The 14,325-nt window shown below is 36.7% G+C and overlaps 1 protein-coding gene across 2 annotated transcripts in view; it reads right to left on the bottom strand.

Annotated features, from left to right (window-relative positions):
• VWA8 (von Willebrand factor A domain containing 8) overlaps positions 1-14,325 on the bottom strand; it is a 181,580-nt gene that overhangs the window by 101,676 nt on the left and 65,579 nt on the right. For both annotated transcript variants that reach the window (XM_032677885.1, XM_032677884.1), the window contains exons 17-20: positions 12,365-12,480; positions 10,752-10,858; positions 8,807-8,913; positions 4,898-4,969 (exon numbers count right to left, since the gene is read on the bottom strand). In XM_032677885.1, the coding sequence (XP_032533776.1) occupies positions 4,898-4,969; positions 8,807-8,913; positions 10,752-10,858; positions 12,365-12,480 (402 nt within the window). The remainder of the gene's footprint in view (positions 1-4,897; positions 4,970-8,806; positions 8,914-10,751; positions 10,859-12,364; positions 12,481-14,325) is intronic.

Here is a 14,325-nt window from a genome sequence, read left to right as displayed (position 1 = left end):
AGTTAAAATGCCAAGGATTTGCTTTTTCAAGTTTTCTGATGACTGAAATTATTACACTCTTAGTTTGTACTTAATTCAGTTTCACAATGAGTTAGAAATAAGAATATTATATTAGAAGGAAAAATCTAGTCGAGCATGTAATTTTAAATATTTAAATATTTAAGAAAGACTCAATCATTTTTCCTACTAAATTCTTCAGGAATAAAATAAATTCCTAGTGGGTGCCCAAGCATTCTTGTAAGTTGATCTCTCAGTTAAAGAAAGGCAGCAGCAAGGATGAAATGACATTCTTCTATCAGGAAAATAAATTGGCAAATGTGCCAGAAGGTTGTTACATTTCTAAGCTCTTTTAATCACAGAATGGTTGGGATTGGAAGGGACCTCTCAAAATCATCTAGTCCAAACCCCCTGCTAAAGCAAGTTCCCCTACAGCGGGTTGCACGGGATCATGTTCAGGCAGGTTTTTGGTATCTCCAGAGAAGAATCAGCCGTGGCCTCTCTGGGCAGCCTGTTTCAGTGCTCTGTCACCCTCACAGTAAAGAAGTTCTTCCTCATATTCAGATGGAACTTCCTGTGTTCCAGTTTGTGTACATTAACCCTTGTCCTATCACTGGGCACCATTGAAAAGAATCTGGCCCCATCCTCTTGACATCCACCCTTAAGGTATTTGTATGCATTGATAAGATCCCATTTTCCAAGCTAAACAGGCCCAGCCCCCTTTCTCCGTAAGAGAGATGGTTCAGTTCACTCATCATCTTCGTAGCCCTCCGCTGGACACAGTAGCCATTATTAATGTATTTGTGATAGTTTACCCTACTGTGGGCTCACATCAACACTTTTACTAAGTGCCTCCAAAGATTTTGTTGTGGTCTTCTTTCAAATTATTTGCAGTATTTATCACCTTTATAGAATTCTTCGTTCTGCTTCTGAACAGCTCATTCAGTAAATTTCAAGGCAATAAAATAATTCAGAATTGAGCGGTCTGTGAGCCTTCTCTATCCAGAAGGCCACAAATCCCTTGTAACTAGAAATATTTTGTTTGGTATTTTCAAAGACAACTGATGGTAGCCAAGACCTCACCTATGACTAATAAAGGTGAAAACATCCAACACATCTCTTTACACAACTTCCAAATGCAACAATTTTGGAAATGTTATATTTAACATTTAAAATTGTGAGACAAAATAAAAGCATTTCAGCCACTGCTATTTTCCAACTTTTTCCACATAAACAAATTCTGTTTATTAACATAGTTTCTCTCATATTTGGCAAAGAAAATCCAAGGTCAAGACAGTAAAAGATAGCAGTAGTGTCCAATCCATGAACTGCACAATGTCCATCAGGAAAAATTTCACAAAAACGCAGCCTAAAAATTTTCCTTGGTAATAAGAATCAATACTCCAGTCTGTCTCATAAGCCAGACTTCTCTCAGAAGCCACTGCAAGAGCAATATGTAATAACTAAATAAACAGTCACTGCAAAGTTTGGAATAAGTAACCTTTACCGAACAGGGCTCTTGCTGTTCTTTGCCTGTTGGTGTGAAAGTAATAAGCAGTTGCTTACTCCCAGCCAAAGAAGAAGTTGCTGTATAGTTGCTTTGAGAAACTACAGATGGTCATTCACTCTCAGACTACAGGCTCATTCAGCAAGCAATATCAGAAGCCATATTTATAGCACTGGCAAGTCCTTTACTTGGAAGCTATTTCATAGCTGAAAATTCATATCTATCCACTGAACTCAAAGAAACCTGTTCATTTTTATATGAAATGGAAGCACATTCCAGTTAGCATCCAAAGTAAATAAACAACCACTGTAAACAAATATTTAGACAAAGCCACATCGCATGTACTACATTTATGTTGGGCCATATAAGACCCAGGGAACACACATGAATGAAGTGTTGTAAAGTAGTTTACTTTAGAAGCTGAGCACTTCTAAAAATATCTGTTGGTATCTAACACTTGTCTTCAAGTTCTCCTCAGTTTCATTACGAAAGCCAGTCCCTAACATCCACCAAGATAACTTAACTCTAATTCACTGAATTTCAAAGGGAATTCACTAATTGTCAAAGTCTGTATCTTGAAAAAAATATTGGTAAAAGAACTCTCATCAGTCAGCTCTTAACTAAAATGAATATACAAAAGAGACCACAATTACTTTGAAAAGAGACAGGTCTTAAGGTAGCAGGAATTTTCAGTGTGTACATGTGTTATGAAAAAAGAGGCAAAAGTGGAAAACCACATTTAGTCACCCAAACAAAGAAAGACTACACCCAAAAAAAGAAAGACTACAGGTCAAGCTTTGCACATTAAATCACAGTTGAACGGAGATACTCACTTACATAGGCATAATTTTGAAGGACCAAATTATGTACTTAGGTATATGCCAACTCATTTAAATATCTAGGAAATTACACAAGCATTCAAAGGGATGTTAGTCATATGTTTTGAAATACCCAGGTTCACAGTATTTGAATTGTCAGTTATTACACTGAACTTCCATGATTCATTTATTCACCAACATGAAGTTTAACAGAAAGGAACTCAAACCAGCACTCTGTATGTCCAAAAAATCATTATCTTTTTCTTCCAAATGTGAAACAAAGGTACACACTGATGTATGTATCAAGCAGTGATAAAACCCCACCTTCTTATACACATCAAACTGTTAAAGTAACTGAACAGAAAATAAGAATCCTATTTTTTAATAGGATTTTAATTTTTTAATAATTTGCTTTACAAAAAGATAATATCTTCAATGTGGAGTTATCTGCACATGGAGCATGAAAGCATAATTGATGTAATATGGTTGCTTTTAAAGTACATGAGTGTGATTCATCACAAGCTGCACAAATTTACAGTAATATATTTAAGGAATTAGTAAGCAATTTCTGAATGGTTTGTGATCATTCCCAAGAAATCAAGAATGATTGCCGTGGTCCTAAAAGATTGCAGAATGGCAAATACAGTGCTTCAAACTTAAAAACAGTATTTCAAAAGGAAAGGCCTGTTGGCCCTTTCTTAGTTACACATAAAAACAGTGGAACAAATTAGTAATGAGTAAACCTGGAAGTACTCAGAAGAATGTTAGCAATTAAAAACCAAAACCTTTATTACTGATTTGCCAAAGAGAAATCACAGCAAATCAACTAATTTTCCAACTTAATGGTACAGCCATTCTAGACAGTTGATGTCTAGAATCAAAGCAATATGTTCCAATACTTTGACCCAGTCAAATCTTTTAACACTGTTTTCAATTAGAGATTCAAAAGCTTGGAGAAAATGTGACACACATTAAAGATGAGAATACCACTGCTGGAAAAATACCTTATATCCTAATAATTGTACTCATACAGTCTTCAAAAATTTTTTGCCAAATGAGCCCTGAGTGTACCACTGGGCTCTGCAAGCTCTTCCCCCACAGCTAGGGTTCTACTTGCCAGTGTTAAAGGTCAGCTCTGAGATGGTGTTCCTGCCTCAGTGGGATTCCTTTTGTCCCCCATGCCTTGGGAGCTGCATGCATCCTCAGGCCCTTTCCTCGGCTCCTTCCCAAGCTACACTGTGGAAATGCTGTGCCTGGCCCTGTACCTTGCCGATCCCAGCTTGAACTCAGACCTGCCTCATCCCCATGGACCTGTCTGACAGCCACAGGCACTTGGGTGAACACGGTTGCTATTCCCAGACCTATTATTTTTGCTTGGACAGTGAAGGACTGCAAAACTTGTCATTAAGGACACTGTCCCTGCCTCCCTTCTCCTGTGTTTCAGCCCACTCCTGCTATTTCTTGGCAGCAGGTTCTGCAGGCAATCTGCACTATATAACATTTTAAATACCAACTCAGAAGATGGTGCAGACAGCACTGTTTATGAAAAAGAGTAAAACAGATCCTGTTTCATTTATGAAATACATCAATTTCTATTTATGAAAAGATTAAGCTTTTGGGAGAAGCTGGCATCATCCAGCAAAAGTCTACAGAGGTTTCAAGTACACCATCTTTGTAAATTCAAGTTGATAACAAGGATGCTAAACAGATGAGACTGTATATTTTAATATATGCAAACTAATAACAATTAGCATTTTATATTCCTTGCTATATAGGTTAGATCATTAGTGCCTTGTGTTGAACTTTTTCTAAGGGCTACTACAAAAGAGAAACATCTGCTAAAAAATTATTCTATCCTTGCTAAGGAAAAGCTAAGCTAAAGGAAGATTATTTTATGGGGGAAAAACCAACTTGGTTAATAAATAAATAAAGAAATATCTGTCAGCAAAGATACTAGCCATAGATTTAGATAATACTCGTGTACATCTCTTATCTGCTACTGGAGATTTTAAAGGACAGCTTTGATACATAGCTAAGAAGGATAACCAAAGCCATTAACTGAAGATTTTAATGGTAATGATGTTACATATAACTATTATTGTGTCAGGGGAGGTTTAGGTTGGACATTAGAAAAGGGTTCCTCACCCACAAGGTGGTTGGGCACTGGAACAGGCTCCCCAAGGAAGTGGTCATGGCACTATGCCTGACAGAGTTCAACAAGCATTTGGAGAATGCTTCTAGGCATGTGGTGATTCTTGAGGTTGTCCTGTGCAAAGCCAGGATTTGAACTTTTATGATCCTTGTGTGTCCCTTCCACCTCAGAATATTCAGTAATTCTGTGATTAATGTTTTGACTTTTTACTCTGATAGCCATGTAAAAAACATTTAAGGCACTTACATTTTCCACAGATATGTGCCCATAAAACCCCTGGACACTATTAGATAAAGAATTAAAAATTGGATCAAATATCTCAGTAGTAGAAATGAATGCAATTTCAATGAAGCAAAACAGAGATTTAATTTCATCATTAAATAATGAGTTTGTTTCAGGCATTGTAAGAGATCTTTAACTCACCTGGTTGCCAACTAAAAGAAGATGTTCTCCCAGCAGGAAGTCCTTGAGCATATCTTCCATTACCATCATGTGCTAGAGAAACAAAACCACAATTTTCACCCCTGTTTTTATGCCCTCAAGTTTATGCATTTGCTAATGACAGCAGTACAACAGGAACTTTACTTAAAGGATTTGGGGTCAAAAATTTTTGAACTTTATACTTAGAGCTACTTATTTCATAGCAAGAGTCTCTCAGCCAATAATAGCAAAGGCAATATATCCAACAATGTCACAAAAATACTAACTCCCCACATTTATGTCCTCTGCTGCAACTGATTGTGGGTGCCTGATTTCCCTAAATATATTTAACTGTCTGTAATCACTCCTTGTACGTTTCCTTCTAGCCTAGTTGAACGCTTGTTACCAAGAGTGTAAGAACTTTCTTTAGTACACGCAAATTTTCCAGCAACTGTACTTGGAGGAAGCAAAACGTATCCTAATAGAACATCAGAGAAACCAAACAGAGAGAATAAAAGACAGCTGACATGTAAATTATACACATATATTTTATTAAAGATTAAACAACAGGTCTAATTAATGAAAAATACACTTTTTCTATTCTAATAAAATTTTATTTTCAAGGAAAACAAAGACAGGAGAACGCATGCTCAAATCTGAAAGCGTTTATATGTGTCTTACGATATGTAGCTAATTATTTTAGGTACATTTTTATTAATTATTAATTTATATGTGCCTCATTGAAGCCAAAGTGCTTGAGGTGTATTTTTACATATATTTTATATCATAAAAGGTAACACACACTGTACCTTATTTAACCTTATCTTGCTACTCACAAATAATTTGTTTAAAAGGATCAAAAGGATTTAAGGATAATGTGGCAATGCAGACTACTTTACTTGCAATAAAGTCGTGTATATTTCTCCACTGTATCTAGTAAAAATAGGTCATCTGTAAGTAGGTCAGTCAACCTACTTAGAGAAATGAATGCTTGCCTTTAAATAAACATAAATTTTTTCACATTATCATCTCATCTCTAGTACTTGATTAAAAAAGAAAATAACTAAAAATCAGTAGCTTTCCTGTAATTTCTGAGCATAGAAATGCTCATGTTTCTATGTGAAGGATATTTTACATTTCCAAATCTCTCCAGAACACAGGCTGGGGGCAGGGAAAGAAACTCTTGTAAATACAGCGCAATACCACAAAATCCTAACCAGGCACGCCAAAAGACTACTGAATACTCAATTCACGATTTAATGAGAGTACTTCAAGGCAAATTATTATATTTTCTGGCATGTGTATACACTGGACATTCATAACTGATGAGAATAATTTTGACCAGATATAGGATAAATTCTAGGAAGCCAGTTTACCAGACACATTGATTGCGTTTTTTATCTTATTGCTAGGGCAAAATACATCCTTCTGATGACTTCTTTTTTAATCCTAAATTGAATAAATATGTGTACATTATGTTTTCCCTGCAAAGCACCTTAGCCACAAGACATATTATGTATTCATACTACTTCTTTTCTGGTTTGCTTGGGGTTTTTTCTGGCCCCAGGACTTAAATTAGCATTGAACTGTGATGCATGCAGACATTTAATATTAGTTACTTACACAAAGGACTTGTAAGTAGACATATCAATATTGTATCACCTTTCGCCTTTATTCACCCATGTTCCCCAACACTTGGCCTGAAAATGGCATTTGGTGTATTACCTAAAAAACTATTTCCATCCCTGTGCCACTTGTTCTGGACCAACAGCAGTGTTCCACAGCAATATCAAATTTCACTGGAACATGAATTGTTTCAAGACCAAACATAGAGAGGCAAAAACTTATGCATTTCATTACATTGTGCAGCACTGCAAAGGACCAAAGACATCTCTTTTTCTCTGTTTCAGTTTATTTCTGTGGTTTCTAGAAAATGGAGATGTACTGCACTAAACTCAAATCAAATTTGTTCTCCAGCAGGTTTTGCTAAATGATCATTACAGCACTGGAATGACCGAACTACAAACTAGCAATAGAATATAAGAGTAGAATTCGTTTAGAAATGGGAACAGCTATCCTGACTGGTATTTGGTAGCTGTTTCCTTCAGCATTTAGAGGGCAGAGACAGATACAGAGCTACCAGGGACAGATACAGAGCAGGTCATTCTCTGCAGCATTTTTAACAGAGGTTCCCTAAATAATATCTGAACACAGGTTGTTTACAGTTTTCTGAAGCTATAAGCAAGAAGGTGGAAAAAGCAATGCTATCAGAACTCAGGATTTCATTTCCCACAGGCTCAAATTATGTAATTTATCGAAATGGCAACACAGAATAAAATCTCACACGAAATGTTAGTGGGGAAGATGAAGAAGTCTGTCATCTGTTCCCCTTGCATGGCCTGTCATCACCTTCAGTAGGTGATACCCATGTAGCATAGTCTTTCTGTGGAGAAATTGCAAGTGAGGTAGGAAAAAAAGAATAGGAAAGGAAAAGTAAGCAAATCCACACCAGCTCCCTAAATGAAAAATGTTTGACAAGATCACACTATCAGAGTGGCCTTTCAGTAGCAAAATATTCTAAAGGTAACCCAGAGGGTCAGTCTCTTTCGAAGGATACCTTGTCTGACAGTTTTGAGGCTCCTACACTAGACGGAGAAGAAAGCTGCTGTACACCCACCTCTATTAAAAGAATGCAGGAGAAACAGAAACTAAAAAACCTGCAGTCACAAAGCCTTTCCTTTTCCTTTCACTCACTAATCACTCTTACTCTTCACTACTACTAGGAACCTAGTGAACACCTAGTTATTAGTGAAGACTAATGACTAACTAATAAGATAAACTAATTAAAAAAACAATTAACAATCCTAACTAATAACTCATTTACTAGTTACTCTTCCCCTTGCTTTTCAAACATGCAATGTTAATCCTGTTGAAAGGGAGTGTACTGGGTCTGGCTGAGATGGAGTTCATTTCCCCATTGCAGCCCCCACAGTGCTGTCCTTTGCTTTGGTACCTAGAAAGGTGTTGACAACACACCAGTGTTATGGGAACTGCTGAGCAGAGCTGGCACACCATCAGCACTGTCCCCAACATTCCCCCCATCAGTAGGCTGGGGACAGGCAAGATCCTGGGATGGGACGCAATCAGGCCAGCTGATCCAAACTAACCAAAGGGATATTCCATACCATATGACATCAGCTCAGATATAAAAGCTAAGGAAAGGAGAAGGAAATGGGAGGCATTTGTCATTTACAATGTTTGCCTTCCCACTATGCGTGCTTCCTGGGAAGCGGACAGAGATCACTTGCTGATGGGAAGTAGAGAATAAAATTATTGGGTTTTTCTCTTTACTTGTGCATGCACAAACTTACACTTCTGCTTTAGTAAAATGCCTTATCTCAATCTGAGAGTCATTTTCCAACTTATTTTCTCTCCTCTGTCCAACTGAGAAGTGGGAGTGATAGAGAGGTTTGGCGGGCACTGGGCATCCAGCCAAGGTCAACCCATTACAGGGAGGTAAAACTTTATGCAAAAGGCCCGTAAAACACAGTCTCAGGATGCAATCAACAATCCAGTTCTAAGACTGGATCAGTCCAGCAGCGGCAAGACAAAAATAAAACCAGTCAATGCAACATCCGATCAAATAATTCTGAATAAAATTCAGTTCAGACTCTGTTAGTTCATATTTTATGAATGTTCAATAGGTTGGTTGTAATCTCTTTACAAAGGGATGAAGACACATCTGAAATGATCACCAAATGCTGTGAGAAAAATCTAAGCCTAAAGAAACTACTTCAGAAATATATCATTAAAATTTAGTTAGTACGTTATTTACTATATATATGAGCATACACATTAGTACAGAAACTTAAAAAAACTTTTGTAACTCAGAAGTCAGAGATTTGTACTTACTTGTGCGTTTTCATAAAACAAAACATCAGGCACTTTCATTTTCTCAGCTGAGTTATAAATTGGCATTGTCACAGACCCTATCTTCAGAATCCCATTGTTTATTTCACCTGGACATTTTTCAGGAAAAAAGCAAATGCGTTACTTACAACATCCTCTAAGGAGACATGCAATCAACACCCAATATTCACAAGTAATGATTTACAAATTTTAACAAGGCTGTGTTAAAATTTCTGATTTCTGCCTGAAGAAAGAGAACACTTTGAAGAGTATCTGTTAACAAGAGGTTGCATTATCATGAATTTGAATTCTCTTTCAAACTGCAAAGAAGTATATTACAATAAATGATGAAAAAGTGATCTTACAGGAAAAGTATCATAAGAAATATCAGCAGTTGTGACTGCTGCCTTGGTTTAATTTCACACTCTCACTGTGTTATTGGAATATCACCAGTACTGTTAGGCTACATTTCTGCAACCCACAAGTTTTCTCACTCTCATTCTTCCTTCTCTCTCCTCCTGTCCCACTGTGGAGTGAGGTGTGAAGGTGAGCGAACAAGTGGCTGTGTGGGTGGTGGAACCAACCTGCCACAACAGTATAGAGTCTCTGCTGATTCTCTCCTTCAGCACCACATTTCTGCTCAAATGGGTTAAGGCCAGAATATGTCACGTTTATAATTTTGGTGAAAACTGGCTAAATTTGTGCTAGTTGAAATAACCTTCGACTACAGCTCTGAGAGAAAAAGTACATTAGAAAAATTTCTTAGATCAAAAGAATCATAAATTCTGTCCTTAGGAAACTAAGTGTAAATAATAATCTATGCATTAAAAACAGTAATAATTTTTTTATACTAATTTCCTAATCTGGTATGGTGTAAAACTGAAAATAGCCTGATTTCTAGACAGATGTTTTTAGTTGCTCACCTTTACGGCATGAAATAGGGAAACACAGAAAATTCAAGGTAGCATCACACAATTGGCAACAGTTCAAATAATATATATAACAATACAGAGATGGCTGCATATATATGCACATACGTGTACATATGGTTGTACATATATATTATATTGTACATAACAGAAACTTTAATTTATACATTAAAATATCTCTGCATTTACATATGTACTTTTATATAACACACACACAAATAAGCCTATAAAACTAGAATCCACATGAATTAAAACCAAATATGTGTTTACCATTGCAAAGACCTAACGGTAAAAACACAGAAGTCAAATACATCACAGAAGAATGAGAGCAGAGGTAATGTAGGTGAAGCAGGGTAAAGGAAACATTTAGTGAATGGAAAATGGCAAATTACAGTGTGCTGCCTGACAAAAGATATCAAAAGATAGAAGGGGGTCATACATCAATGAGAAAGGAGAAGTGAGAAAAATGGCAGAAGCAGAAATACATGCATAGCCCTGAAGGTTACTACAAATGAATACAAGTTGGATGAGCTAAAGAAACAAATATCTGCTCGATAAAGGTGACATGTAACAACCACAACAATTTAAAAAGAATAAAAAGAAGATAAACTAACAAAGAAATGTGTGCCAGAATGAAAGCAAATCATAACACAAAATTACAAGAGTCTCAATGAGAAAAAGGTAGATTTTAACATAGGAGAGAAAGAAGCAATGATAAAAAAACAGAACAGAGAAATATTAAGATCAAACCAAGGCTGTAACTGTACAGAAGACTAGCTATCAGTGACAAAAAGAAAAGAAAAAGCAGTATTAGAAAGCCTGAGACAATGGATCTTCTAGACTGAGGAACACAAATATGATGGAGAACAAAATTCCATGAGTTGGGAATACAGCAGACAATACAAAAGTATCAACATATTGAGAGCAGAAGTGCATTCCACAGAACAAAGTCACCTTTATATGTTCAACAATCTAAGTAACATTCATGAAGAGCAGGAAAGAAGACAGCACAAACTTACATGTGTAATCCTTCTCCTCCAGTTTCTTCGTGTTATCTGGACTCATTTCAATACCAGAATCCTGAAGATTTTTATGTAAAGCTGATCTAGCGAGATTTGGTAAAAACCTAAAACAAGAGAAATAATGGGGATGCTGCATTTTAAGTGTTTTTCTTTTTAAAGTTTCCAGCATTTTCTGTAATCTAAAGATTTAATCTGACAATTTACCTGCAACTCCAAACCCCAAATATCTATTCCTTTCACACCCAAATAATCTTGCACATTTCACATATCCCTAAGGAGAGGAATTGAGCTTCATTCATAGGCAATGAACCACATTTGTGGCTGTGTGCTTATTTTGAAAGGTTTCAGTGTTATCATTTATTTCAATATTTGTAATGTAGGATGGATTAGGACTGGAGGCATGTAATGTCCTCATTCTGCTGCCAGTAAGAGCTACAGTAGAACTAATGTTTTTTTCAGAAATACCTTTTCTCTTGACCCAGTCGACTTGGACCTCAGGTTCCAAAGAGAAAGTGAGCTCTGAGGTGTTCAGAACCAGGCCCTTTCAGTTTTTCAGACCTTTTGATGATAATAATAATAATTTGTTTTCTTTTGACAACAGGGGGAAAGAAAAACACCAAAAAATCCACCTAAATGCAAGCAAACCAAAGGCCACAAAAGAAAAACCAAAACCAACAAAACTCTAGATGTTCCTAGCTTTTCTAGATACAGCTTTACAGAGCTGGAAACCAACTCTCCACAAAACATCAGTTATCCTAGACATTAATATGGCTCTGCTTTGAGTGTTTTGAAACAGGAAGTAATGTGATAATGGTAACCTATTTATATAATGTAATGAAGTATCTTCATAAAGATGAGTAAGAGTACAAAGTCCTTTCTACTTACCTTCTAGGTTTGAGAATATCACAGAAATATTTTTAAAGAAATTACAGTGCGATAGATGAAAAGACAGAATGGGAGAGATATGTGGCCTGAAAAAGCATTAATGGAGTCTGAATGGACTTTTTACTCACTGAATAATCCACCCAGCAGACTGGCAGTTTTTCCCCAGTTTGCTGTTGTGTGCTTATGAACCCTTGTACACCCCGGTTTATTGTCAAAATTTATAGATCCTGCTGTACCCCCATATTGTCCCTATTTCTCCCTCAGGCTTCCCCTTTGAAAGCTGTTTATCTCTTATTCTCCCCTGTTTTCCCGTGCCTCGGTTACTGATTAGTTGTAGCTATCACAGTGCAGAGGGAGCTACCATTAGGCAGCTCCCTCTGATACTCGAGAGTTCCACCCATCTTTCCCCTGTCCCCCTACCACATCTTTCCCTAAGCTGTCAATCTCTTGCACCTCCCTGGCTTAGCATCCACCCCTCAAACCGCGGTTTTTTAAACCCTTGTTTCCCTTGAATAAATTGGCATTGCATCACGAGACCTCAACTGCGTCCGAACCCTAACTGCAGTGCTCGGTCCAATTTCCCCTATCCCAGCGGACCGAGGCATTACAGACTTCAAGGAACAAGACAGCAATTGTATTATCCATTAAAATGCATTAAAACTTATCTTGAATGTTAGCAACTGACCAAGAAGCTCTTGAACTTCCACCTAAACTAGCAGTCCTACCTGGAAAGGCAGGCTTTATTAACAGCCTCATAAAGGCTTTCATCTGGATGTTGTGATAGTCGACGACAAATTCGCAATAGTTGTCGAGTAGATAAAAATGAAGCCAGTGACTGTGCCTGTCAAAAAATACAAGATAGTTTAATTACTTAATCTGTGTGAAGGATTTAAATCAAACAAGTCAGGAATTATTCAAAAGGAATTATTTCAATTTTTCTCCTAATTCATAGATTCTTTGTGCCTTCTACAGCAACTTCTGCTTTTTAATGGGCAAGCTTGTAATTCTGTATTTTTTCCAATAAGTCACTGTCATGGAAATCATTATGTCATCAAAAGATTAGCCTTATGATTTCACTTGGTAAGCAACAGGAAGAAAAATGTGCTGTTAACTGAATTTTATGTGCAATATAAAACCTAAGACTAAACAATATTAACAATAACAAGAAGGTTAGGATCAATGTGCTAAAAACTCGTCTGCTTTTCACAAACTGAATGTGAGCTCCATATGTAATGCTCTGGAAAAAGGGTCTGGCAGGATTCTTAGAGGTATAAACAAGACAACACTGGGCAGCAGTAAGGAGATTGTATCACCTCTGCACACGCCTTCTGGGCGGGCCATTACTGGAACACTGTGTCCTTTTCTGTTGTCCACATGTTAAAATAAATGCTAAAAACTGGACCTGATTCAGCAAAGATTTACAGAAATTATTCAAAGCTTGAGAAGACAGATCTCAAACACACAGAGTAAAATTTAAAAAACAAACAAACAGAACCTCAAAACAAGTGACGATGTATTTAAAGAAAGATATAAAGACTGAGAAAGAAATCATTCTGTAATTACATCTGCCGGATGAAGGTATCTAATACAAACAGGTTCCTTATTTTAGCAGGAAACACACAACAATGAGCATGATCTGATAAGTCACGCCATGCTTTGCCTGGGTCAAGTGAAATATTTTAATTAGATAATTTCAAAATGTTTCATTTGGGTTCATATACGTGATTTCTAACTGCATTAAAATTGCCTTAATATATACTGCGGTTTCAATTGGAAAAAAAAGTCTTGATATTTGTCATCAAGAGGAAAAAATAGAGAAAAGCAACACTTCAAGAAGTTCAGAGCCTTTTTAACTCCTCTTATTAATTTTTGAGCATGAGAAATGCCTTAACCCAATTCTTTCCCCTGAAAAACTACCATATTGACAAAAAGGCATTTATATTAAAAAAAAAAAATCAGTTCTATGAAATTCTACAAAACTTCTCTCAAATTATGAGAAAGCAAAGAACAATACCTTTTAAGCATAGGTCTGAGCAACAAGCAAGAATTCTTTAGACTGAGCTAACTGCAAAGATTACTACCCCTCCTCCTGCTTTCACTGATAGAAAATTGTGAAGCATCTTCTGAACAATCATAGTTCACCACCCAGCACTGTGGAGACTGTGATATAAATGATGGCATTTCATGTGTCATTTCAAGACCTGCTCAGCCAAGCATGAAGCAAGGGCAAGGGAGAGGAGCAAATGCTGTATCCTTGCTATCCCTACTTATAGCCAGAACTCTCACTGCCTTTGGAGATCATACTGTCTCACAAAAGTATCTTAAACAACTGAAAGGTTCCTAAGCAGAGCAAGTTTTCGCAGATAGGCAATAAATCACAACCTATGAGACTGCACTGATGGAAAAAAGTAGCTGGGCATATGAAATGAGGTAGTGTATTTCATACATTGTGCCACCTTGATTAAGTCCAATCTCTAGGGATGCGGGCATATAAATTCTAAATAATATATAGATTTAGATCCTGCACTGAAATAAATAAGCACAGAGGAACAGGATGGACCACTGAGGAAAAGCTGCATCACATCTTCTGGACATTTGCAACTGGTAGTTAAAATTTTGGTAAGAAAATTTCCTCCTCTCTTATATGGTTTGGTATTTTTTAAATTGAACAACCATAAACTCAAAA

The sequence above is a fragment of the Chiroxiphia lanceolata genome, chromosome 2, assembly GCF_009829145.1.
Source record: "Chiroxiphia lanceolata isolate bChiLan1 chromosome 2, bChiLan1.pri, whole genome shotgun sequence".
In the NCBI taxonomy this organism is placed as follows: domain Eukaryota; kingdom Metazoa; phylum Chordata; class Aves; order Passeriformes; family Pipridae; genus Chiroxiphia; species Chiroxiphia lanceolata.
Note: the sequence above shows the minus strand (reverse complement) of the source record. Positions and strands in the feature narration are given on the sequence as shown.